This window comes from Notamacropus eugenii, chromosome 2, assembly GCF_028372415.1.
Source record: "Notamacropus eugenii isolate mMacEug1 chromosome 2, mMacEug1.pri_v2, whole genome shotgun sequence".
In the NCBI taxonomy this organism is placed as follows: Eukaryota; Metazoa; Chordata; class Mammalia; order Diprotodontia; family Macropodidae; genus Notamacropus; species Notamacropus eugenii.
The window spans coordinates 72,344,154-72,371,424 of NC_092873.1; the positions used below are offsets into that span (position 1 = coordinate 72,344,154).

General features: G+C 37.5%; 1 protein-coding gene and 1 pseudogene across 2 annotated transcripts; one reads left to right on the forward strand and one right to left on the reverse strand.

The window, feature by feature from the left end:
• On the reverse strand, positions 1-703 carry LOC140522652 (ornithine transcarbamylase, mitochondrial pseudogene; annotated as a pseudogene).
• A 10,086-nt stretch (positions 704-10,789) lies between these two features.
• LOC140525483 (zinc finger and SCAN domain-containing protein 9-like) lies at positions 10,790-26,226 on the forward strand. 2 transcript variants are annotated; one of them, XM_072640919.1, is made up of 4 exons: positions 10,790-10,891; positions 11,831-12,358; positions 22,885-22,992; positions 23,318-26,226. In XM_072640919.1, exons 2-4 carry the CDS (start codon positions 11,977-11,979, stop codon positions 23,926-23,928), a joined length of 1,101 nt encoding a protein of 366 aa, XP_072497020.1. In that variant the 5' UTR covers positions 10,790-10,891; positions 11,831-11,976; the 3' UTR covers positions 23,929-26,226. The 2 variants fall into 2 exon arrangements, with proteins under 2 accessions (XP_072497020.1, XP_072497021.1); XM_072640920.1 differs by lacking the exon at positions 22,885-22,992.
• Positions 26,227-27,271: the final 1,045 nt, after the last annotated feature.

Consider the following 27,271-nt stretch of genomic DNA (forward strand, 5'->3'; position numbering starts at 1 on the left):
TCAACTGTCAATTAAAACATTGTTCCTATATGCTGCCTCCAACATATCAAACATCACAGAGTATACTCTTTAACATACTCCTTTGCTAGTTTGATTATACTGGGATCTGGTTCATAACTGTTGGGTGTAGCAACATTCAGAGTCATCATAATTGAGTAAAGGATGTTGTTTCTATCACCACTCCAGTTGAGTGTGAGGCCTTTCAGATAACCATAATGTTCCTGGAGAGCAGTATAGTCAGTCAGAATCTAGACAGGATGACAGCCTGTTAGCTACTGGCACTAAAGCATCTTTGGCCATGTGGTCCAGATCAGAGTGTTTATATATATAAGCCAGAATCACATATGTCATGCTAGATAGCATCTGTGCTGTGTCTATTACACTTTCATTCACTCCTAAATGAATATCCTATATAGATAAGCAGAGAAAATTCTGGTTTTATGGATAGTCTTGTCCTTGTAGTTCTCTCAAAAATCATGCACAGGGACTTCCCTTATAACAACAGCAAATTCTCTCCTTTCCACTTTATTCTGTATTTTAGATCTGCCGATAGCTACGACAAATACTTCATTTCTTCTGTTAAATCTTTTATTAAGGTTAGGAGGTGATATCCTTTCCAATGGACATTATTTTGGACTGACTTTCCATATACAAGGGGAAATTCCCTAAAATATTTAGTGTCTTTGGGTGGGGGTAGAGACATAAGGGTGCCTACAATTTCTTTTCCTTTAGGTATCTAAAGAGAATTAGGAAGTATCTTCTCTCTGAAAGCTGGAAGACAAAAAATCAGGGGCAGAGTTTTAATCAATCTCTGCTCTCAAAAACCTTTTACTCTAATGGGAAAGATAACAAGTATACATGTACATATATGTAAAAATATATGAGTGTGAACAGATGGCTCAGGAGGAGAAAGTGAGGCTGGTGACCTGCACAGCCCTCCATCACTCAAAACAAAGTCAAGTGCAAGTCATGTCATCATTTCTCTGATGTCATGGTCCTCTTCGAAAACGAAAGACGAACACAATATGCATGTATACGTATATGTATGTATGGAGGGAAGGAGAGAGGGAGACAGAAAGAGACACAGAGAGGAACAGACAGAGAGACAGACAGAAAGATAAAGAAAGACAGAGAGAGAAGAAATAAAAGTGGTTTTGGGAGATAGGCAGTATAGGGGTATGATCAGGAAAGACTTCATGTAGAAGGTTGTTGAGCTTTGTCTTGAAATAAGGCAGTGATTCTATGAGTAAGGTTGTTGCATTCATCCTTCATTTTTGAAGAGGACCATGACATGAGTAAGGCATGTTCATCCTTCATTGCTGAAGAAGACCATGCCATCAGAGAAATAATGACATGACTTGCACTTGCCTTTGTTTTGAGTGAGGGAAGGCTGTGTAGGTCACCAGCCTCACTTCTCCTCCAGAGCCATCTGAATCCAGTGACCAGATATTCATCAGGATGATTGGAGATGACTCAGGATGAGGCAATTGAGGTTAAGTGACTTGCCCAAGGTCACACAGCTAGTGAGTGTCAAGTGTCTGAGGTGAGATTTGAATTCAGGTCCTCCTGACTCCTGCACTGGTGCTCTATTCACTGTACCATCTAGCTGCCCCATGTGAATAAGGTAAGGAGGTAAGGAAAGAATGCATTCCCGGTATGAGAGAATACTAGAACTTCTTCCTGAGGAAGCAAGGCATGATGGAGAGTTCCAAAGAAATCTCAAAGAAGTGTAGCTGGTGGAAGATGTAAAGAAAAACTGCTGATCCCCCTCTTTAAACAGAGGTCCTGGAGTCCATGACCCTATCTTCTAGAAAGAATTTTGATATACATTTCTTCTTACTATTAGTGATTTGAAGCAATATCTCATATGGTTGTTGATAGCTTACCTTTCTTCTTTTCAGAATTGCTTATTTATATCCTTTGGCTATTTATCTGTAATTAAGGAATGGCTTTTGTTCTTATGTATTTGAATCAATTCCCTATGTAGCTTGAATAATATTCAAATACTTAAATGGACCTCTGGTGTCAATAATTTGGCATATCCCTACAGCGATGCCAATTAGAACCCATCTTTGTTAGCCCATCCTATTTGACTTGTGTCAATATTTTTGTAAGTCTGGAAATAAAGTGGACTGTGAGAAACAGAGAAGTAACAATTTGGCTAGAGTTCAGAATGCAAGTTGGGGAGAAATATATAATAAGGCTAGAAAGATAGGTTGTTGAGGTAAGAATGTGAAGAGTTTTAACAGGTCCTAAAGTTCTAAAGGCAATAGGAAATCACTGGAGAGGAGTATGGGAATGACACAATCAACTTTTACTTTGGCAGCGATGTGGAGAGTGGGTAAAGGTAAAGTAATTGAAGGAACTTAATACTGTGTTTACAATAAGTAGTAAGCCGAAGGGGAAAAAATCTTAAGTTGAACTCCCCCGCCCCAATACATAAATACTTAATATTAGAAACAGATGGAGGAAAATATAAACTTGACTGTCATCACTACACTTTGTACCTACCTTATTCCAACTCCAACAAGATGCCTCTGCCAGAATAAGCTCATCACTTCTACTGTCATCATCCTGCTGCTAATTTAAAACTTTATTGACATCAACTCCCTCAGCCTGATTTTCCATACTATTAAAATTAGAAGAGAAACAGATCATATACCTCTCAAAGCTATGGTTAGATGAATTCTTTTTTTTTGTTTGTTAGATGTATGCTTAACCAAACAGAGGCAATTTCAAAAGATAAAATAAATTATTTTGATTACATGAGACTGAAGAGCTTTGGCACAGATAACATTAATGCTTAATTAATTAAGGATAAGAAGGGAAGTGGTTGAACAGGAAAAAGTCTTTTTTTTTTTTAAGTCAGATATCTCTGTTAAGGTTTTGGTAAATGAGATATGTAAGCAATTAATTATCTATAAGACTAGTAGCCATTCCTTAATAGATCAGTGGATAAGAAATATATAAGAAAATACATAAGAAAGCAAAATATACAATAACCGCAACAATGTAAATGGATAGAACTACACACCAATAAAAATAAAAAATAAATATAGTGTCATTATAAATATCAAACCTGACATGAATGAAGATTAGAGGAGACTCCCCCAATCCACCCTTTCCTGGAGGTGTAAGGGTCACAGATGTTACACATTTCATATGTTTTCAGACTTTTTCAATGCATCCATCAGTTACGCTGATATTTTTTCCTCTCTAAAAATACTATTTGATACATAGTAAGGCTCTCTGGGAAGGGGAGGCACACTTAGAATAATTATGATGATGTAAGAAACAGAAGGTACCAATTAAAAACTTATTTTAAAAAATGTAATATGCTTAGGACACAGTGTAGAAGCTCACTGCAATGGGGCTCAGTCAGAGAGTTGAGGGAAGTGGGTATAGCACCACTGTGTTTGTGTGGGCTCTATCTGATCTGAAGAAATGGGAACTAGCATCCAACCAGGGCTAATTATGCTCCCCTGGAAGTACTGTGAGGCAGACTAAGGTCAGTTAAAAGTGAATTCCCCATTGTAGGAGGAGCCTTAGATAACTGTGAAATTGGGCTCTCAGGGAAACTCCCATCAAAAGTGAATCAGAAAGTGAGAGATGGGGAATATAAGGTGAAAAGGCAGATTGCAAAGATTGCAGAGGAAGGAAAAAAATCAGTCATTTAAAAAAAGCAACAAGTGATATTAATAACAGAAGAGAATATGGAATATAGATCACCTAAATGAATTCAAACATCTCTGAATAAATATTTCATAACAAATGAAAATGAATCAATAACTGATTTGGCAGAGGACCATGTGAATTACTAGGAGAGCATGGAATGCCAGCAGGGTGTTATGGAATGGTTCAAGAAGTAAATAAAAATTATGAAAGCAGATATTATGGTCTTTTTAGCAGAAATAATCATGAGAAGAGAAAAACTTGAATCTAGAGTGGTAAATCTGACCAAAGAAATGAAAGAACAACTGATTGGAAATACAAATAGATAGAAGTGAAGGGCAATCACAGAAGAGAAGCAAAACAAATGACATTAGAAGAAAACAAAGGTCTCTATATAAGCAAAACATATTGATCTTGAAGATATAATCTTAGGATTATGGGTCTCTCAGAAGAACCTGAACCATAATGCAAGAAAGAATATGAAAAGACAGATTCAAACTTCTGAACACATTAAACAAAATGAAATTCAAAATAATCTACAGATGACCACTGTTGGGGTCCCCTAGACCATTTACGGGAACCCCTGAGCCCGACCCAAGGCTCTTGTCCAGCAAGAGGCCTTGATCTCGTGAGTAATGAAATGGGGCGGGAGACAAAGGTGGTGAAGACTCCGTTTTATTCATCTAAATCACATGCATGAATAGTCTTGACTATGTAAAACATTCCTAACCCTTACGTAGGACCTATCACCTATCAGCTTTCACATAGAACCTATCACCTATCACCTTTCCTTTTATGGGTGTCTTCTCCACTGGACATCCGGAGCCAGGACAAAGAACTGCCACGTTGCAAACAAGGACAAGACCCTTCCTCCTGAATCCATCTAGTTCCACCCCTACTGACAAGCCCCTAGGCTATCTAGGCAGGCCCTCAGTGTGGCGTCCTGAAATGGATAGGGGTCGGCTCTAACTCGTCCGGTTACAGACCACCAGAAAAAATACCTTAAACTCCCAGTAGTAAAATTTTAAAATTTTAGTGACCATCAGCAAGTTCTGCAAGTGGTCAAGGGAAAAAACTTCAAATAACAACGAAAGGAAATTCAAATCACACAAGACTTTTCTGAACCTGCCAAAAATGGAACGAAGGAAAGAAATAACGTGTTACCAAGAGCAAAAGGGCTCAAGACACAACCCAAGGGATATAACCTGTAAATCTGAGCCTAATCGTCAATGAAAAAATAAGGATATTCAATTAAAAGAGGCATTTGAAGAATTCTTAAAAGGGAAACAGATCCATGCAGATTATTTGCTTTGTGTATCTTCCAGACAAGAGAAGTAAAAGAAAGACATGGGTAAAATAATAGATTACTCCGGAAAAAAAAGAAAAAAATCTATGGGGCTTACAAACACCACGACCAACAACAACCAAAGCAAAAACAAACAAACAAAAAAGAACCACTAAGAGGTTTCCTTCTAAAAGCATATGAGACAAAAGTGAAAGTAGAAATTAGTAGAAGTGATGGTGGAGGAACAAGCCTGAAACACCATATGCTAAACATAATGACAGCCAATATTGTAATAATACAGCACTGGGAAACCATATCATGACAGATGCCTCTTTGTAGTATACTAGATAGAAGGGTAGGCTAAGAGTTATAACTTGTGTTCAGATATTGCATTAGATACTAGTTACGTGACCCTGGACAAGTCAATCTCCGTCTGCCTTGATTTCTTTATCTGTAAAATGAGAAAACTAATGTTATCTACCTTATCTGATTGTTGTGAGGATCAAGTCAGATGATCTATGTAAAGTGCTATGTTTAAAGCAGTCAGGCAATAAATATTAACTAAGTGCCTACTGTATGTCAGAAATTGTATTAAGTGCCAAGGACACGGAAAGAGGTAAAAGACAATTACTGTCCTCAAGGAACTGATAATCTAATGAGAGAGATAGCATTAAAACTAATATATATAAACAAGCTGTTTACAGTATAAAGAGGAAATATAAGAGAGGAGACCCTAGAATTAAGAGGAATTAAGGAAGTTTTCCTGAAGATGAAATTTTAGTTTGACTTAAAGGAAGAGTTAAAGGAAAACCAATAGGCAGAGATGAAGAGGTTAGCCCTGGTGTGGGGGACAACCAGAGAGAATGCCTAGAGCCAAGAGACTGAGTATCTTGTTCTTGGAACAGCCAAAATGCCCAGGATACTGAATTGAAGAGTAGTATGTGGTAAGGAGTAAGGTGCAAGAAGACTGGAAAGGCTATAATAAATGATGAGCAGGGTGTTCCATGAACTGATGCAAAGTGAAATGAGCAGAACCAGGAGAACACTGTACACAGTAAAAGTAATATTGTATGATGATCAGCTGTGAATGATTTAGCTAAGGGGCAGGGAACCTGCGGTCTCAAGGTCACATGTAGGATTTGTTCTGTGAAGTTTGAATTCAATCAAAGGACTGCACCTGAGGACTAAGAGGGTCATATATGGCCTAGAGGCCTCAGGTTCCTCACCCTGGATTTAGCTATTCCCAGCAGTAAAATGATTCAAGACAATTCTGAAGGACATGATGAAAAATGCTATCCATCTCCAGAGGAAGAAGTGATAGGGTCTGAATGCAGATTGAAGCATATCTTTTCTTAGCTTTCTTTATCTTTCTTGGTTTTTTATTTGTTTGTTTTTTTTCTTTTACAACATGACTAACATGGACATATGATTTGCATGATTGCCCAATGTCAAATTGCTTGCCTTCTCAATGGGATGGGGCAGAGAGGAAGAGAACTGAGAACTCAAAATTTTAAAAAATGAGTGTTAAAGATTGCTGTGTATGTAATTAGGGAGAAATAAAATGTTATATCATATTTTAAAATTCAGAAGAGAATAAAAGGTCAAGAATATCAAGGGAATTAATGAAAAAAGTGAAAGATGGAAGTATAACAGTATCAGATGTCATACTGTTCAAGCAGAATTATAAATGACCACAAGTTTGTGTTTGATAAATTCAAGATCCAAGTTTTTGGGACAAGACTCACTATTTGCCAAAAGCTGCTGGGAAAACTGGAAAGAAGTGTGGAATAAACTTGGCATAGACCAATATCTCACACTATATGCCAAGATAAGGTCAAAATGGAACCATGATTTAGACATAGAGGGTGATATAAGCAAATTAGAGGGACTTGGAAAAAATTATCTGTCAGATATATGGATAAGGGAAGAGTACACAACCAAATAAGAAATAAGGAGAATCATAGAAAGCAAAATAGATAATTTTGATTATGTTAAAAAGGTTTTGTACAAACAATACCTATTCAGACAAAATTAGAAAGAAAGCAGAAAATTAGAAAAAATTTTATACAGTTTCTTTGATAAAGATCTCATTTCTCAAAAGTATAGGGAGCTGAGACAAAATTATGAAAATGGGAGTCATCCCTCAATTGATAGTCAAATGATACGAACAAGCAGTTTTCAGAAGAAATCAAAGCTATCAAGTCATATGGAAAAAATGCCCTAAATCATTAATAATTAGACAAATTCAAATTAAACACCTCTGAGGTACTATCTTATGCCTAATAGATTCTTTAATGTGCCAGAAAAGGAAAATGATAAATGCTAAGGGTTTGGAAAAATAAATACCTGGGTTGGTTGGTTTTTGTAATTCATTCTCAGAGAGGATCAAAATGACATCACTGTACTAGAGTCAAGTTTCAATGTGTCTGACTGTGGCTGATCAGACCAATATAAGCTTGGAATGCTCTACCACGGCTTGGGCACAAATGGTCTGTGTGAACATTTGGGGTGAATTCTTTAAATTTACTCATCCTGTGTTTCCTTTGAGCTGTTTGAATTCTGCTTTACTTATAGAGCACAGCACCTTCTCTGATGTGGACACGCCATTCTAAGAGGTCCTGTGCCAGCATTTCCCATGTCATACAATCAATTCCAAATTTCTTAAGAAGGACCTTGAGAGTGTCCTTATATAGCTTCTTCTGATCACCATGTGAACGCTTGCCCTGAATTCTCTGTAAAATAGTCATTTATGCAAATGTACATTTTGCATTCTAATAACATGGTCAGCCCAGTGGAATTGCACTCTCTGAAGCAGAATTTGAGTGCTTGGCAGTTTAGTTTGAGAAAGGACCTCAGTGTCTGGTACCTTATCCTGCCAGGTGATCTTCAGAATCTTCCTGAGACAACTAAAATGGAAGTGATTCAGTTTCCTGGTATGGAGCTGGTATACTGTCCAGGTTTCACAAGCATACAATATGAGGTCAGCATAATGGCTCTGTAGACCTTCAATTTGGTAGTCAGTCTAATAACTCTTCTCCCCCATACTTTCCTTTAGAGCCTCCCCAAAATTGAACTGGCTCTGGCAATGTGTGCGCCAACCTCATTATCACTGTGTATATCCCTGAAAAGTATACTACCAAGGTAAGTAAAGTTATCCACAGCGTTCAAAACTTCTCTATTTGCTGTAACCAATGATTCCACATATGGGTGGTGTGGTGGTGGCTGATGGAACACCTATGTTTTCTTCGTCTTATTAGGCCAAAATTAGCACAAACAGCAGAGAACTGATCCATACCATGTTGAATCTCACCTTCAGGGGGTGCACTGAGCACACAATCATCTGAAAACAGAAAATCATGCACCAACATTCCCTCCACTTTGGTCTTGGCTTGTAGCTTTTTCAAGTTGAAGAATTTACCATCAATGCGGTAGCTAACCTTGATTCCATGTTCATCCTCATTGAAAACATTTGACAACACGACTGAAAACATGCTAAAAAGCATGGGAGCAACCACACAGCCTTATTTCACTCCATTGGTGACTGGGAGACCATGAGAGCATTGTCTTAATGAACTGTTGGTGGAACAGTGAACTGATCCAACTATTCTGGAGAAAAATTTAGAACTATGCCCAAAGAGCTACAAAGTTTTGATACCCTTTGACTCAGCAATACCAATACTAAATCTGTATCCCAAAGAGATCAAAGGAAAAGGAAAAGGATCTATATGTACAAAAATACAGCAAATCTTTTTGTGGTGGCAAAGAATTAGAATTTGAGGGATGACCATTGATTGGGGAATGGCTGAACAAGTTGTGGTATGTGATTATGACCAATACCATTTGTGTTATTAAGAAATAAGGAAGGGAAATCTGTAAAGACTCACATGAACTGACGCATAGTAAAGTGAACATTGTAAAGTGAATATTGAGACGTGAAACAGGAGAACGATGTACACAGTAATAGCAAAATTGTTTAATGAAGAACTGTGCATGACTTAGCTCTTCTCAGCAATACAATGATCTAAGACAATCCCAAAGGACTAATGATGAAGCATACTATCTGCCTCCAAAGAAAGAACTGATATTGTTTGAATACTGAATAAAGCATGCTATTTTTCACTCTTTCATTTTTTTCTTTTGTTTGAGTCTTCTTGTACAGAATGACTTATATGGAAATATTTTATATGATTTCACATGTATAACCTATATCTGATTGCTTACCATCTCAGGAAAGGGAGAGTAGAGGGAGGGATAGAATATGGAATCCAAAACTTTAAATTAAAATGTTTAAAAATTGAAAAAAAGAAATAAGGAAGGGGATACTTTCAGAAAAACCTGGGAAGATTTATATGGATTGATGCAAAGTGAAGTGAGTAGAACCAGAATGTTTTCACAGTAACAGTAATATTCTAACAATAATTAACTATGAAAGACTTAGCTACTCTGATGATGATCACAAAGGACTCATGATGAAAAATGCTATGCATATTCGTAAAGAGAACTGATGAAGTTGGTGCAGACTGAAGCATATTTTTTCCGCTTTCTTTATTTTTCCTAATTTTTTTGGCCACATGGCAGCTAGGTGGCATAGTGGATAGAATGCTGAGCCTAGAGTCACTTACCTTCCTGAGTTCAAGTTTGGCTTCAGACAGTAGCTGTGTGACCCTGAATAAGCCACTTAACCCTGTTTGCCTCAGTTTCCTCAGCTATAAAATCACCTGGAGAAGGAAGTAGAAAATCATTCCAGTATCTTTGCCAAGAAAACCCCCAATGGGGTCAAGAGGAGCCAGACATGACCAATTAACTAAACAGCAAGTAATATGGAAATATGTTTTGTATGACTTCATGTGTATAATAGGTATCATAGTGCTTGCCTTCTCAGCAAGTGGGAGAGGGGCTGAAAGGAGGGAAAGAAATGGAAACTGAATTTCTTTTTAAATGAATGTCAATTTTTCTTTTTAATTTTTAAAAAAGGCTACAGAAAGGTTAAGTAGATTGAGGAGTGATTGGATTTGGAAATTAAAAGATAATTAGTAACTTTGGAGAGAACAGTTTCTGATGGAATATGCAATCTGGAGCCAAACTCCAAGAAGTTTAGAATATAAAATAAAAAGTGTTATTTTTGACATTCAAAACCGTTCCCACTTTCCTAGTCTCCTTATACCTTATTCACCCTCACCTACTCTAGGATCTAGTGACACTGGCCTCCTTACTGTTCCTCATCTAAGACAATTGATCTTCCTACTCTGGCCATTTTCACTGACTATTCCCTATGCCTGAAATTCTCTTCTGTTTCATCTCTACTTACTTTCTTCCCTGACTTCCTTTGAATCCCAGGCAAAAATCTTACCTTCTAAAAGAAAGCTTTTTCCAATATCCTCTTATTGCAAATAACTTCTCTGTTATCTTCAATTTATCTTATAAATAGTACACCTTGTACAGTTACTATACATAGTAACTGTATATATGTGTATATATACATATATGTATATATGTAGTGTGCATAATACATATTACATATATTAGATACACACATACGTACAGTAACTTAAAGGGTTCAGTTTGGGGACTATTGCTCAATATTTTGCAAGGAGGCCCAACCTGCAGGTTTTGCTTTAGGGATCAAAATTTTCAGTTTCAGTACTAGCTTTTCCAGTTTCCTCTAAGCTAGCTGAACACCAGCCAGGATACTGGCTTTAAATGGTTAGAAAAGAGCCTGTGTAATATCAGAGGATGGAGATTCAAGGGGTGAAGAGATCTGGCGCTGGGAAAACGAGAGGAGAATTCCTAGAGAGTCCCGGAAATAACTGGTGCTTTACGATTGGTTGGTATTTGTTAGGTCTGACTAGTGTTCCTGCCTTGAGTTCTATCCTTTACCTCCTTTCCTGCGGCTCAGGACTGAGCGTACCCTTCTCCCCAGTTAACCCGTTTTAGGTGAGTTGGTCCTGGAAATGAGATCTGTCCAGCTGTGGCCCTAAGGGTTTCCCCCTCTATCAGCTGGAAGGGGGTGGATTTGGAGCAATCACCTCCCTATTCTCCCCAGACCAGCTCTGAACCCTGGCAGAGAGAGTGCTATGAGGAGGGGTGTTGTGATTACACTGGGGCCAGAGAACCAAAGTAGACATTGGCCTCTGGGGCTACCATGCAGCTTGCTTGGGAGGGTCAGTGAACCTATTAAAAAAAAATAAGCAGTGATTACAAAGAAGCAGCCTTGCTTCTTTAAGAATAAGTTATGCTAGACTAACCTTATTTCCTTTTTAGAAAATGTTAGTTATTATTCTAATAGGTTATGGGAATGCTACCCATATAGTTTACCTAGATTTTAGAAAAGTCGAGACAAAAACTGTTCTGGTCAAGACGGAGAGATGTGAGCTAGAAAGTAGTGCAGTTAGGAAGATTCAGAACTAAACAAGGTGTAATCAGTAAATGACTGAATATAAACTTGGAAGTTCTCTATTTGAAGCTTTCGGATGTTTCAGAGTTTCAAGAATTTAGAGATCCAAGGACAGGCACAATATTTCTATTGGTTACTTTACTTAACTGCTTCCATGATAGATACAGATCTCTAACAGTTCTAAGTAAAATCCTAGTTTTCTGCTTTTGGTTTATAAGGTGAATGATTTATGTGTCTGAATTGCTATTACCTTTAATTGTGCTTATTCTCCCTGTCACAAAGTGACCTTGCTTTCAGTAAATCACCCTTATGGCTGAATATATATAAAAATACATATACACACATGTATATGTATATATACATATATACACATGTTTACATATATGTCTCTCTCTGTGTGTGTATATATATATACCTGTAAGTCAGTTCTTAGTACCATATGTCATTTCTCCATATTAACAGCAATTTTTGTAACTCAGGACTGATACCTGAAGAAAAGAACTTTTCTTGCTGGAATAAGCTATCTCTTGAGCTTTAGAAGTCTCCAACGGATACAAAATTAAGGGAGGCTGTAACCCTGGGAGTGCAGGCTCTAGTGGGACAGGAAGGGTTGCTTACAGAGAAAATGGAGGAGAAAGACCACTGCAGCGGGCAAGAATTCAGCCTGCAAAGAAATAATCCCCAGGAAAGGGAACTCTTCCGCCAACGTTTTCGTCAACTATGCTATCAGGAGACACCAGGCCCCAGAGAGGCCCTCAGTCAACTCCAGATATTTTGTCATCAGTGGTTAAGACCAGAAATGCATACAAAGGAAAGGATCCTAGAGTTGCTGGTGCTGGAACAATTCCTGACCATCCTTCCTGAAGAACTTCATACTTGGGTGCAAGAACACCATCCAGAGAGTGGAGAGGCAGCAGTGATTCTGTTGGAGAATTTGGAAAGAGAGCTTGATGAACCAGATCATCAAGTGGGAATAGGGAGAGGAATTCTGCTGTGCAGAGAAGAAGGTATGTAGATCTTCATGGAGGAAAAAATTGGCAGGAAAATTGCTTAATTTAAATTTCCTATTGGTTTTATGTCTGTTTCTTCCTTTATGTTTTACCTCCCATTAACCTTAGGAGTTAAATAAAATTCTTCTCACTCCTTATATCTATTGTATCTCAGGAATATTTAACTCAGTAAGTATTTTAAAGCCCCTGCTAAGTGCAAGGAACTGTTAGAAGCTACATATAAAAAGGTAAAAAGCTATATAACCCCTGAATGAATGGATTTTGTTCAATTTACTGGGGATAAGGCATGTACACAAATAAATACATACAGGGTAGAATATAATAAAAAATTTGAGGATTTTTGGGGTGAAAAATTTGGAGTGAGGTAATTGGACAGTTTGAAGTAACATTGTACTTGCCTTGAAGAAAGAATGGTTTTCCACAAGTGGAAATGTGAAAGGGAGTATATCACTGGAATAGTGCCTACTCTGTACCAGTGTATAGTGAAATTGGAGAAGTCAGTCAATAACAATTCAGCTACTACTATGTATCAGGTACTATGCTAAGCACTGGAAATACACAAAAAATGGAGCTCACAATCTAATGAGGGAAAATGACATAAAAAGAAAATGAAAAGAGAAGGGTGAGGGAGAGGGAAGAACAAAGATACCTGTTAAAAGGGCATGATGAAGTCCTTCATCATGGGAAATTAAGAGATGGTGGCCCTGGGCCCTCTCAATGAATGGAAGATCTAAGAGGAACTCACTGATGTCCACCTTCCACCCTCTCCAATTAATGGGAGAAAGAATGCAAGTGGTCCAACTTGATGAATAGATTGAAGGAACTGGAAATGTTTAGTTTGGAGAAGATTCAGGGATAGCATCAGAGCCATCTTTCAGTATTTGAAACACATGCAAGAGGGATTAAACTTATTCTGTTTGGTCCCTGACAACAGAACTAAGAGAAGTGTAGGGGACCAACTTTGGCTTAAGATCAGGAGAAACTTCCCAACAAATAGTTAGAGCTTCCCAATAGTAGAAATTGTGGGATTCCCATTATTGGAAGTCTTCCAACTCTGAATTCTGTAGAGTAAGTCAGTTCAAATGAATGAGCTTTTAAATATCTACCATGTTCCAGGCACTGTATTAGTTTCTGGGTTGCAGACCTTTCAAAAGAGCTCAGAATTTAGTAGAGAGAACAACATGAACACAAATACATATGATACAAGACAAAAAAATTGCAAAGGAGAAGTCTATTTCCATGAGAAATTTGATAAGGAAGATATTAACTTCAGCTTGGGGAAAAGAAGAGGAGAGGCTTAATGGAGCTTCCAAGGAGGAAATAAGGAACTTCAAAAATTCCAGGTGTGATTGAGCAAAAGCTACAGAGATGAGAGAGGCAATATTGAAGGCAAGAGGTGGAAGGCTGTATAGTTTGCCTGCAGTGTAAAGTAAGGGAAATTTAATTCAAATAGGAAAGGGACGTTAGAAATCTACTCCCACCCCTATTTTACATATAGGGAAACTGAGACTTGGGTATACGAAATGACTTGTCCAAGGTCACAAGGTAGCAGGGCTGGGATTTGATGTTGTTTCTCAAAAAACATTTATTGAGTGTCTGATATGAGCTTACTACTCTGCTTAGGGATACAAGGACCAAATAAAGAAAAAAAAATAAAACAAGTTCCCGCCTTGAAGGCGTTTATATTCTACTGAAGAAAAGACAGTCAGTCAGTCAGTCAGGAATCATTTTTTAAAGCACTTACTATGTGCGAAGCACTGTGCTAAGCGCTGGAGACACAAAGAAAGGCCAACACCAGCTCACTGCCCTTAAGAAGCTGATATTTTAATGGTGAAGATAGCATGTAAACCACTGTGCTTGTGTGTATGTGTATGTGTGTATGTGTGTGTGTGTGTGTGTGTATACACATAACACATAAAATAGATGGAAGATAAACTCAGAGTGGGGCAGCTAGGTGGTGCAATGGGCCTGGAGTCAAGAAGATCTGAATTCAAATCCAGCCTCAGATACTTACTAGCTTTGTAACCCTGGGCAAGTCACTTAAGTCCTGTTTATCTCAGTTCCACATCTGTAAAGTGAGGACACACTGGAGAAAGAAATAGCAAACCATTCCAGTATCTACGTTGAGAAAAACCCCTGGACAAAGAGGCAGACAAGACTGAACAGTAATTTCAGAAAGAAGTCACCAAGAGTTGTGGGGCAGGTGAGGAAGAGGAATGGAATGAGAAAGGGACCCAGAAAGGTCTGCAGAAAGGGGGATTTAAAGGAAGCTGAGGAAGCACAGAGGAGAACATTACAGGCATAGGGAGCAACCAATAGTAAGTCATGGACTCAACAAATGGAATACCCTGTGGGAGGAATAAGGCCAGTGCTGCTGAAAACTATGATCATTGGTAATGCGGACAAAGGACTAATAAATCATAGGAGGAAAATATGCTTTCTGCTCTGGAAATTTCTTTGGTGGATGTCTATGAAATGGACATCTAGCCTTGTGAGGTTGAGGGCTGTAAAACAGGATACTAGGGATAATAGTGATTGAAGATCAGAGCAGGTGACAAGAAAGCCCTCCCCATACCCCCAAGTTTTTCCTATTGCTGACCTAATGTTATTTTCCTGATTGAGTCTTCTAGTATGAGGGAGACCCGAAGAGAGTGGGCTTTTAAAAGTAGCAAACTTGAATGGTTAGCAAGAGAAATATAAACAAGTTAATGAAACTGTGGAATAATGACTGGTGAGGGTGTGATCTAATGGGAATGATTCAGAGTATTTGACAGTTGTGCAACCAGCTACTGGTAAGAGTTTAGAGACGACTTACTCTTAAAAAAATCAGCTGCATCAATTATTCCTGTACAGGCAGACAAAATTAGAAATCTTGCATCCTCAGTGACATAAAGATAAATTCTCTCAGGCTATATACCTGATTTCATGATGGAATAGCAAGGTAGGGGATGAAGTTTTTAAAAGTGATAGATTTGGTAGATTGAACTAATTTCTCCTTTCCATGATCCCCACTCCTTGATGACTGGCTTCTTTTGAGTATAATGAGATCGTACCTTTTGGGTGAACCTCTGCCTCCCACCTCCTGAAAGCCTTCATGGCCTAGCTATAGGTTTTCATCACCAGAAAGGTCATACAAGCCTGTACATATCAATAGAAAAAACTTGAGATGGAGAGAGAATAAGCATTTATTTAGTGCCTAATATGCGCTAGACTGTGTGCTAAGTGCTTTTTACAAATATTATCTCATTTGATCCTCATAGCAACTTTGTGAAGTAAGTGCTGCATGAACTAGGGTCAAGGGGCAGATCTCTGGGGAGACTAAAGACCCTATGTCTGAGTTACTGTGGCTTGGAAGGGTCAGAAGAGCACTGAACATATAAGGCATTGCTAGGTACTAGAAGACAGGCTACAGTTATACAAGGGGATTTAATTATACCAGGTGACTCTCCCTGGTTTCATGGTTACACCCCATTTTCTTTTGGTTGGTTTGGAGGACAAACTTCCAAGAGAAGGACTACCCTTGTTCATGTGGAAGTGGCCTACTTGCTTAAATCTCATTTTGGGATGGCTGATCAGGAGTGAATTATGGGTACATCTATCGTGATTTCTTCAGTCAGTAACTGTAGCTACTTACAGTAGCTACTATGCAGGTTATTGCAGGTAGGGTTAATGAAGTCCAGAACATATGGATCATAGAAGAGACAAAGAGGAAGAGATTAAACTAGAGAAAAATTCAGGTTCTGACACACTCATTTAAGTTTAAGGATAAAATAGATAGATGGAACCCAATTGTTCCAAATGTAGTTGATAATAAGTTATTTAATGTTTTTATTCTGAACATAAATGCCAAAAAGAGCATTTTCTATATATAAACAACAGAACACAAAAAGATTGTATGTGAAATGGTGAATCTCTATTTGATAAACACTGATCTTTTAAAAAAAGAATATAATAAATTCTACCCATTACATTAAAAAATGTTTTACTTTCCCATGATTCCTTCTGAAATTCTTTCTGTTCTCTTCTGTGCATTCAAAAAACTGTTGGGTTTTTTTTTTTTTTGGTATTGTGATTGATAAGCTCCTCTCTCCTTCTGCTCCTTTCTCTCAAAATAAAAATGGAAAAAAATTTTAAAAACAAACATTATAACAAATAAACAAATTCAAGCAAAATAGAACCATGCAGTGTCAATGTCCAAAAAAGTATATTTCTGCATTTCTGCACTTTGTCAGAAGATGTGTAATATATTCCATCATGAGTCCTCTGAAGACATGGTTGGTCACTGAAGTGATCAGAGTTCTTAAGTCTTTACAAATTATTTTTCTTTATAATATGTCCTCCTTGAAGAATTTGTTTTTCTAGTTCTGCTTACTTTGCTTTATATCAGTTCAAACTGCCCAGGATTCTCTGAAGTTGTCTCTTTTGTCATGTCTTTTGACACAATAATATTCCATTTCATTGTTCAGTCATTTTCAATTTGATGGACAGACCCTTGATTGTAGTTTTACTCTTTCTCTTCCCCCTCCCCCTCTTAATCCTCCTCACCTCTCTTTTAGGTCAGGAAGGTTGTTTTGCTTGAAACACTTGGTGATCTTCCCTCCCACACCTGACCTTGTACCATGCCCACTTGTTTCCCTGCTGAGTTTCATACTTTTTTTTAATGTGTGTGTGTGTGTTCAGTCCTATTTTGTCCACTTTAGATAAGAATGAGGATCCTCTGATATCTGCTCCTCCCATCCCTTCCTCCTTGCTTGTATACTTTTATCCTTTTCTTTATGTTTATATAATCTTCTCACACAATCTGATTACGTAAAGTAAAAAGTTGCACTCCTTTTTCTTTTCCACTCTAGTGTATTCCTTTTACCTTCCTTTCTCATTTTCCTCTTAAATTCACAGCATAGAACCAATCCATTCTCCCTAGTCCTCTGTTTCTCTAAATTAATAAAAGTGACCTTAGTGCCCTTTAAGCTTCTGAAAGCACTTTTGTTTTTTCTTGTCCTGTTAGAATCTAGCACTGAATAATTCTATAGTCCCTTTCAATTATCAAATTTACTTTTTTTTAGGTTTCTCCTTTTCCTTTCCCAATCCAGCTTTGCGGGGGAAATTATTTTTCATTGTAAATCCATATCTTTTAACAAAGATGTTAACAAAACTGTTAATTCTCTTTTCATAGTTTGCATAGCCCTCATTTCTTTTTCCCAATTTTCACTCTCCCATTGATATTTGATTTTTAAAATCAATTTTCTGCTCTTTTAAAAATCTCTCTCTTTCACTACTCTAGGAATTCTTGTTGGGCTTGTGTTCAATCTTCCTTTTTCTTTGAAGTATTGCTTATAGATGTTTTTATGTCATTGTTTTCTGAGTTTGTGTCTTGAGCTTCCCTGTCACCACAGTACATTTTTTATGGTCAGGTTTGTACATATCAGTCCTTTTCCTTTTTGTAAAAATCTCTTTGGGATGCAGACCTAGTACCAGTATTGCTGGTTCAAAGGATATACACAGTTTTATAGCCTTTAGACATAGTTTCAAATTATTCTCTAGTTTACAAGTCCACCAGTAGTGTGTTAGTGTACCTATTTTCCATATCCCCTCCAGTATTTGTCATTTTCTTTTTCTGGCCAATCTGATAGGTGTGAGGTGTTACCTCAGAGAAATTCTAATTTGCATTTCTCTAATTATTAGTGATTCAAGCATTTTTCCAGACTATTGATAGCTTTGATTTCTTCTTCCAAAAATTGCCTATTCATATACTTTGACCATTTATCAACTGAATGATGGATCCTTTTTTAATTTTGTTTCACTGTTTCTTCATTAGCTTCCATTTGCCCAATTCTGATTTTTAATTATTATTTTCTTCAGAGAAATTTTGTAGCTCTTTTTCTATTTGGCCAATTCTGCTTTTTAAGGAGTTCTTTTCTTTGCTGGGCAGTTAGGTGGCATAGTGGATAGAGTGCTGGGCCTGGAGTCAGGAGGACTCATCTCCCTAAGTTGGAATCTGGCCTCAGACACTTACCAGCTATGTGACCCAGGGCAAGTCACTTAACTGAATTTGCCTCACTTTCCTCATCTGTAAAATGAGCTAGAGAAGGAAATGGAAAACCACTCCAGTATTTTTGCCAAGAAAACCTCAAATGGAGTGTCAAAGAGTCAGACCCAGTTTGAAAACAACTGAACAACATTCCTATGATAAATGACATGCAACCCCAACCACATCTTAGAAGACAGAAGTATAGAATTTTATTCAGAGAATCGTGTAGGTTAGAGCTATTATTAAAGGTCTCTGTAACTTACTCAACCTGAGGCTTTCTTGAATTTCATAGGGGTTCATTCCTTGTTTGCTTGAACTTTTTAATATATATGCCTAGAAGCAGTATCTCTGGGTCAAAGAGTATGGCCAAAGAGTAGTGATTTGGGAGAAATGGCTCAAAATTGCACACAGATTAGTTGAAGCAATTCATAGCTCCAACAACGCATATTTGTGTGCCTGTCCTTTCACTGTACTTTCTACAGTTGCCATTTCCCCTATTTTGCCAATCCTTACAACTTTGACCTTTGTTACTCAGCTTAGTCTCTCTGTTTTAATGGTGTCGATTTGCCTACTCTGAAATGACCTAGCTGCCACTGAAATGGTCTGGAGGTAGCAGTTAGTGCAGTTTTAAACTGTGATCCAAATACTTGAGAAGAAAAGAACTTTTACTGGAGATTTTGCCTAAATATGTGCAGTCAGACATGACTGAAAACCACTGAACAGGTTTCTACAGGGGGACTTTGAATCTCATTTGGCTAATTCTGTTCTTAAGGTGTTATTTTTTTTGGTATTTTTGTACTTCTTACCAGGTTCTTTTTTGTTGTTGTTTACTCATTTTCCCAGTCTATTTCTTGACTTTAAACTTCATGTTAGTGTGGAACTCTGCTCACCTGGGGTAGAAGGTAGTGGGAAGCAGGGCATAAGGTTCAAACTTTAGACATTTTCATCCTACTCTTTTCACAATTAGCTCTAGGGATCTATAAGTTTTTGATGCTTTCAAGGGGATCTTATCTAGGGATAGCTATGGTCTGGGTTCTAGTAACCAGATAAAGACTCTACTCCTTTTCTTTTCTTTTTTGAATGTTTTTTAAAAAAACTTTCCCCTGATTACATGTTGAAACAATTTTTAACCTTTTTTTAAAGTTTTGAGTTCCAAATCCTATCCCTCCCTTCCTCCCTGAGATGATAAGTAATCAGATATAGGTTATACATGTTCAATCATGTAAAACATTTTCATATTTGTCATTTTGCACAAGAAAATTCAAATAAAAGAAAGAATGAAAAGTGAAAAAATCGTTCTTCACTCTGTATTCAAACAATATCAGTTCTTTCTCTGGAGGCAGATAGTATGTTTCATCATTGTCCTTTGGGATTGTCTTCGATCATTGTATCACTAAGAATAGCTGAGTCATTCACAGTTCTTTATTAAACATTGATGCTGTTACTCTGTATAATGTTCTACTCATTCACTTTATATCAGTTCATATAAGTCTTTCCAGGTTTTTCTAAAATCATCCTGCCTGTCATTTCCTATAGCACAATAATATTCCTTTTCTATTGGAATAACTGACACTCTCTTCCCTGGAACTGTGACCTGGAAAAAGAGCCCATGCTCTCTCTCTGCTCTGAAACAGTAACCAGGGTCCCTGCTCCCTTACAACCACAAGTACTCCTCTCCACTCTAGAATGGTGATCTGGAATAATGGGTAATGGAGTTGCCAAACAGTGCCTGGCGCTGCACCAGCATAAGAAGCTCTCTGTAATTTATTCCTGATTCGTTATCCAATCCTCCTATCATCTCTGAATAGTGAGAGCTCCCAAACTTTTGCTACTCTGGCTGCCACCTCCAAGGCCTGCTACTGGTGTTGCCACTGTGCTGCACTTCTGACTATCCCCTACTGCAGGGTCACAGACCTCTCTTTTCAATCTCCTAATTGTCTTGAGCTAGAAAAGTTCTAACATTTTGTTGGCTAAGCCACTCCAGAATTTGATTTTATGTGTTATTTTAAAGTTGTTTGGAGAGAATGTCAGGAGAGTTTAGCTTGAATGCTCCCCTACCATGCTCCATCCATTCCCTATTTAAAATGTCTGAATTCATATCTATTATCCTTCTTTGTTTCATCATTTTCTGAATTAGGGAATAGGAGTATATTTGTCTCATGATGGCTTTCTAATTTGTAAGGTCCAAATCTCTCTCTCCCTCTCTCCCTCCCTCTCTCCCTCTCTCCCTCCCTCCCTCCCTCCCTCTCTCTCTCTCTGTCTCTCTCTGTCTCTCTCTCTCTGTCTCTCTCCGTCTCTCTCCGTCTCTCCCTCTGTCTCTCTCTCTGTCTCTCTCCTTTCTCATAATGTTTACAAGTAAAACTCATTCCCATCACTGAGTCAAGATTTCCTCCCTTTCTTTCCTAATATTTCAATACTTCCACTTCTATATGTTTTCCTTACAGCCCATCTATTTCCTGAGAGACTACAAAAATTTTTTCCTTCATTGTATACTACTAACTTAATTAGGACACATCACACATTCCCCTCTATCTTCTTTCTCCCTTTTCTTCTTTATGTACCCTCCTATTCTGTACTTTAGTTCCATAGAAAACATTATTTCACCTGTAGATGGAGTGTTTTAGGCTTGTTCTCCACAATGCCCTTTATTTAAGTTTTTTCTTCTTTATTTTCTTGTGTCCTTTAAGAAAGAAATCTTTTAATGGTGCCTCTAGAATTATTTTGTTGTTGTTATTATTATTTTGAACAACATAGGTGTCTTTCTCTTTCTGGTTTTTTAACTTTGGAGTAATTTGCCTTATTACTTGTGCTTTACTTGGTTGCCACATTTATTCATCTTATGTTTTTGTTGTCTGAGATGTTTGTTAAGAAAAATCTGCTCATCTGTTGCTTTTTGTTATAGTTTTGTTGTTTTTAGAATTTTGTTGTACACACAACAATCCATAAACAAATAAATATTTCACTGTATGATGACAAGAAACTGTAAACTATCATGTGAAGTTTTTTATATGTTATTGTTGAGTTGTTTCAGTGGTAACTGACACTTCCTGACCCCATTTGGGGTTTTCTTGGCAAAGTGGCTCATTTTGCAGATAAGGAACTGAGGCAAATGGGGTTAAATGACTTGCCCAGGATCACACAGCTAGTGTCAGAGGCCAGCTTTGAACTCAGGAAGATGAATCTGCCACTCTGTCTACTGCACCACCATGATTACTATGACTGCTCAGTTTCATTGGTCCTCTTTGAGAATGAAGAATGAACCACAGCAATCTCCTGTGGGCGACTAGGTGGTGCAGTGGAGAGAGCATTAGTCCTGGAGTCGGAAAGACTCGAGTTTAAATGTAGCCTCAGACACTAACTGGCTGTGTGACCCTGAACTTAACTTTGCCACAGTTCCTGATCTGTAAAATGAGCTGGCAAAGGAAAGAGTAAACCACTCCAGTATATTTACTAAGAAAACCCCAAATAAGGTCACAAAGGGTCAGGCATGACTAAAACAACTGAAGAGCAACAAAAATATATCTCCTGCATTTTAAAATTTTTATGTGCAATTTTAAAATGTTTTAGGTGGAGGAGGTTATATTTTACTACCCACTAATTTACTACCCCTTTGAGTGGAAGCTCTCCCTTCTAAGATGTCTGACATATTTCACTTTGCATCTCTGGGCCATTACTTTTCTAGTGAAAGATGTTTCATATCCACTTCCGTACAAGAATATAGTAGTATTTTTGTTGTTGCTGTGGGCAAAGAACTAGAAATAAAAATAATTGCCCATAAATTATGGAATGGCAGAACTAATTGTAACATATGAATATAATGGGATATTATTGTGGCTAAGAAATGACAAATATGATGGATTTGGAGGAACATGAGTAGAGAATGGACTGATTGGGATGAGACTTGTGGCTTGCCTGACACAAGTCTTTCTATTTCTCAGGGAAAACAAACAAAAACTGAAAGGCAGTTGGAGATGTGAGAATGGAGGTTAGAAACTGGACAAGTAGGTATAAGAATCATCAGCACTGAGATAATTATTGAAACTATGGGAGCTGATGAAATCACCAAGTGAAACAGTATTTGAGATTTGGCCCAGATTTCTTCTTCTCAGTAATAAACTCCTAAGGTTCTCCCATTTCCTCCCCATTAGTGAGACTGTAAAATTGAGTTTACGATGCTTGAAGTACTTATTTCATAACGTTTTGGTGAATAGAGCACTTTGTACATCTTAAAAAACTGCATCATTGTGGATTACTGCTGAAGATCAATAGCCTATAATACTATATACAGACACAAACATAAACTAAATTTAGCAGATAGAATGTGTGAGTTTGTTATATCTCCTATAACATGTGAAAAGTCTTCTTTATATCATACACAATTACCCAGTTCACTAAGTGCTTTGCAGAGTAGTGCAAGAAGGATGGGTCATTCTTTCCTAATGGAGTGGTAGGCTCAACATAGGCCTGCTCTCATTCATGGTCCATTTTTCTCTAGCATCAATATTTCCACTTTCCAAAACTGCTGTTATCTCCCAGCTGAAGGAAGGAGAACCACTGTCCCTCGATCCACAGAAAAGAGAGGTCCTAAGAGGTATCTGTACGGGTGAGTAAAAAAAAAAAATCAGTCAGATATGAGAGGAGGATTCATGTGTATTTAGATGAGAAGAGTGTAAAATCAGTCATGAGAGCAACCCAAGATTAAATGCCACATTATTCCATATATTTTCATCTTTGCATGGCATTGTGGGAAGATTTTCCCTAGAGTTGTTCTACGTTGACAAGTTTCAAAGGTAGGGAATTTAAGTGCACTGTGGCCAGAAGAGTGAGCTTTCTCCATCATTTCAGCATTTCTGTTTGGCCTTCCACATTCCTGACCCTTACATGCACACAGAGCAGGTGACATTTACATAGTCTGTTTATTGTTTCAGATGGTGTGACCAGCACTGAGAACATGGAATTGGCACTAAAGCAGGAATATACTAAGGCAATGGAACCACACAAGGAGGTATCTGGTGGATTAAATTTGAATGCTCATCCTGGCCCCAAATATGGAGAAATCTATGGATATGAGGGCAGGATAGAAAGATTATGGAAAACTCCCATAGAAAAACTGCATAAATGTGATGAATGTGGAAAACACTTCACTCAAAACTCAAACCTTATTAGACATCAAAGAATTCATACTGGAGAGAGACCTTATGAATGTAATGAATGTGGTAAAACCTTTAGCAGGAGTTCAGGTCTTTTTAATCATCGGGGAATCCACAATATACAAAAACGCTATCAATGTAGGGAATGTGGGAAAGCCTTCAGTCAGAGTGCAGGACTTATTCAACATCAGCGAATCCACAATGGAGAAAAACCCTATCAATGTGGCCAGTGCAGTAAAAGCTACAGTCGGCGCTCCTTCCTTATTGAACATCAGCGAAGTCACACTGGAGAAAAACCCCATAGATGTAATGAATGTGGGAAAAGATTCAGTCGTCATTGCAACCTTATCCGTCATCAAAAAATTCATATGGTCCCTGAATTAAGCTAACTCCTGATGTACCATGAACAACTTTTTCAGATATCAGATAAGTAGATCTGGAAAAGGTTACATTGACAAAATAGCATTATCTATCCCATGTATCTGCTTTGGAGCATAGAACTCTCCTGCAACCCAGGGAATGACACCTAGAGGAATCATTGCTATCTCTCCTGCTCCTTTCTATCTCCCCTGTTCTTCCCCATGTCTTTCCTATATTTGTTCTCCTTGAAGTTACCACTCCCTTCTATCCAAGAAATGCAGTTGTCCTAGAATAAGATCTGGCCTTTTGAAAAATTAGAATTTGCATTTAATTTCTAAAACCACAGATTCTGCTAAAATCTGGTGACATTGGCCAGCTGTTTTTTCCTGAGATTCATCTTGAATGAATCAATTGTCTTTTCTGAGTTTCTTCTAACTGTGACCGTTGTTTTTTTGTGAGTCTAAGTAATCTAAATCTATTGTTAATATTCTCCAGGGAAAGTGCAAAAAATTCATCATCTCTGGCAACTACATTAGTCACTTCCCTAGGCATTTTCTTTTGTTCTGATAGCTTCATTGATTCTATTATAGTGTAATAATGTTTTCCCAATTAACATAAAACTTCAGAAATGTTTTTACTTTAATTTTAATAATCCCTAGCTAGAAGGGTCCTCAAATATTATTCAGTCCAACAAACATTTAAAAATTTTTACAGAGGTAATGCACCCTAATTCAAATACCTATGGGTTATGTTAGAGAATGGATGACATCAGAACATTTATGTGGTGAAATAAATGGATGAGAATATCAATGGATGTTGGACAAAAGATGAAGGAGAATTTACTATATCTGACATTAGGGCATTCCATATATACATTTTCATTAAGACTCTTTGGTATTGGACAAAAAACACCCCAGAGAATAATGGATCAGTGGAAGAGAACAAGGATACCAAAAGTAGAACCAATACTGGTATTTAATAAACTAATGATAATAAATATGGGTTAAAGATTAATTTTAATTTTTTTACTAGATAGCAATGTAGTAAAAATATGAAAATAACTCATTTTATTTTAAGCTAGAAAGGAACTCATTGGTCCTAAATCTCTAGATTTTACAGGTAAGGTAAATGAACTAATGAAGTGAAATAATTTATCCAAGGTCACTAAGTGGCAAAGTCAGGAACGAAACCAAAGCTTTCTGACTCCATATCCATTTTCTCCACTCTTCTGTTTTAGATCTTACCTCAAAACATACACTCATTTAACTTTTTGCTAGATCAAAAATGAACAATAATTTTAAAGTGCTTATTTTTGTGCAAGATCACTGTGTGGTGCTTGAGACATAAAGATATGATGAAAAAACGTTCCTATCCTCAAGGAATTCTGTATAATAGTTCAACTCTTTCTGAAGCAACATCCAGTGATGGAGCAATTAGTTCAATCCAAGGCAGCTCTAATTTTGGGGAAGCTCCTCCTTATATTGAACCTGTAACTTCCATATATCTGTTCTAGTTTTGTTCTCTGGTACCAAGCAGAGTAAGTCCATTTCTCATATGACAACTGTAGAGATATTTGAAATCAGCAATCAGTATTCCCCTAACTATTGTTTTCTCCAAACTAAACATCTCAAATAACTTCATCTGATCCTTATTTGACTAAGATATCCTAGACTCAAATGCTGTATGGACAAAAGCTTTCCATGAATAACTTGAGTATCAGACTTTTTCAAAATAGAAGTAAAACTACCATAAAATATAGGATGCTTTAAACTACTCAGTTTCCTTCTAGCTCTGCTAGATGCAATGACATTCTCTGTAGGTCTACAGAAAAAAAAAATGAATTCTAGCATGCCATGCAAGTCCTCCAGAAGATTTCTATATGGATTTACTTAGTAGGTAAAAGAATATGACTTAACTGCTCACCAAGCAATTATAGATGACAGATACCATTTATAATTACCCTGAGCCTATATTTTTTGTCCAGGAAAGCAGATTTTATGGAATCTTACACCTAAAAGAATCCTCAGAGACCATATTTGAACAATACCAACAGAGTGTAAGGAAGGTTTTCTTTACATAAAGCCTATACCTGCACCTTCGCAACTTCTACTGCATATCTCTTCTCTGGGGCTCTTTCATATAACAACCCTTCAGAAACCTTAAGAACCTTTTGTGTACATCATAATTTTTCTCCAGAATAAATTCCCCTCTTTCTTTCTGAGATCCTGAAATGGCATGATCTTTAGTTTCTCACTGTCATGTTGCTTTCTTTCATGTGTACTCCAGTTTGTCTAAGTCTTTTATAAAATATATTACTCAGAACTACAGAGCGTTTGATATTTGTCTTTGTATCCACAGTACTTGAAATAGTTTATACAAGCACACGAAAGGTATGTAATAAATCTTGTTGATGGATACAACCTGAGTAGGACAGAGAGTAGTGGAATTATTATTTCCCTGATTCTAAACACAATTTCTCTTTAATGTAATGTGGCATTAGCTTTTTTTAGCTGCCATGTTACACGGTTAATTTAAATTAAGCATAGCAACTACTAAAACCTCCAGATTTCTTAATCAGAAATTTTTGTTCAGCTGTGCCTTCTCTATCTTATTTTTTTGAAACTCAAGCATGGGTCTTTACGTTTATTCCTATTAAATTTCATCTTATTGTTGAAGGCTAGACTCTGCTCATCCAGGGACACCAAAACTCTTGTGGTTTCAACTTCACCTACCCAAGGATGCCAAAAATTGTTGAAATTTCATGATGTGTTGTGGTGGAACTATATCAAAGAATTCAGAGTCACAGCGCCTCTAATCCAAGCATAGGCATTTATTGAGATTGACACCTCTCATGAGCTAAGTTCCAAGATGAACCAGTAACTGCAGAGAAAGCAAGATGGATTTTTGTAGGGTACAGATGCAATTGCATGAACCAGGGCATCTGAATGGGCACTGTCTGGGAGGAGGGTTGCTAGGTCGAGTGTGTGGCACACCTGAAGATTTAGATCAGGGATATCTAAGAGCAAGGAAGGCTTAATATTTGGTGAGCCTGCTGCTAGCCAGTCACTGATGGCTCTTTGCTTTCAGGATGCTCTGAACTCAGTGGAGAGTCAGAACTTGCAGGGATTGACCAAGTGTAAGTTTAGAGACTTCCTCAATTAGAATGTCTGTAGCAGCATGCCTAGAGGCAGGAAGGTTATCCAGCAGCCACGGTGTCTAATTGTTTTGAGAAACAGGCAAGCAGCCTGGGGTCAGGTCCTAGGGACTGGGTTAGGACTCCCAAAGCCTGTCCCACCTTTCATCAATATACAGTCAAAGGTTTGTCCAGAATAGGTAGAACTAATGCTGAAATGGTAGTCAGTTTAGTTTTAA

What these genes read in the sequence shown, in the direction of transcription:
- LOC140525483 (XM_072640919.1), top strand. Translation starts at nt 11,977, where the DNA reads ATGGAGGAGAAAGACCACTGCAGCGGGCAAGAATTCAGCCTGCAAAGA. An exon ending in TCTGCTGTGCAGAGAAGAAG is followed by an intron (nt 12,359 to 22,884) that starts GTATGTAGATCT and finishes ATTTTTCTCTAG; the next exon opens with CATCAATATTTCCACTTTCC. An exon ending in CCTAAGAGGTATCTGTACGG is followed by an intron (nt 22,993 to 23,317) that starts GTGAGTAAAAAA and finishes TTATTGTTTCAG; the next exon opens with ATGGTGTGACCAGCACTGAG.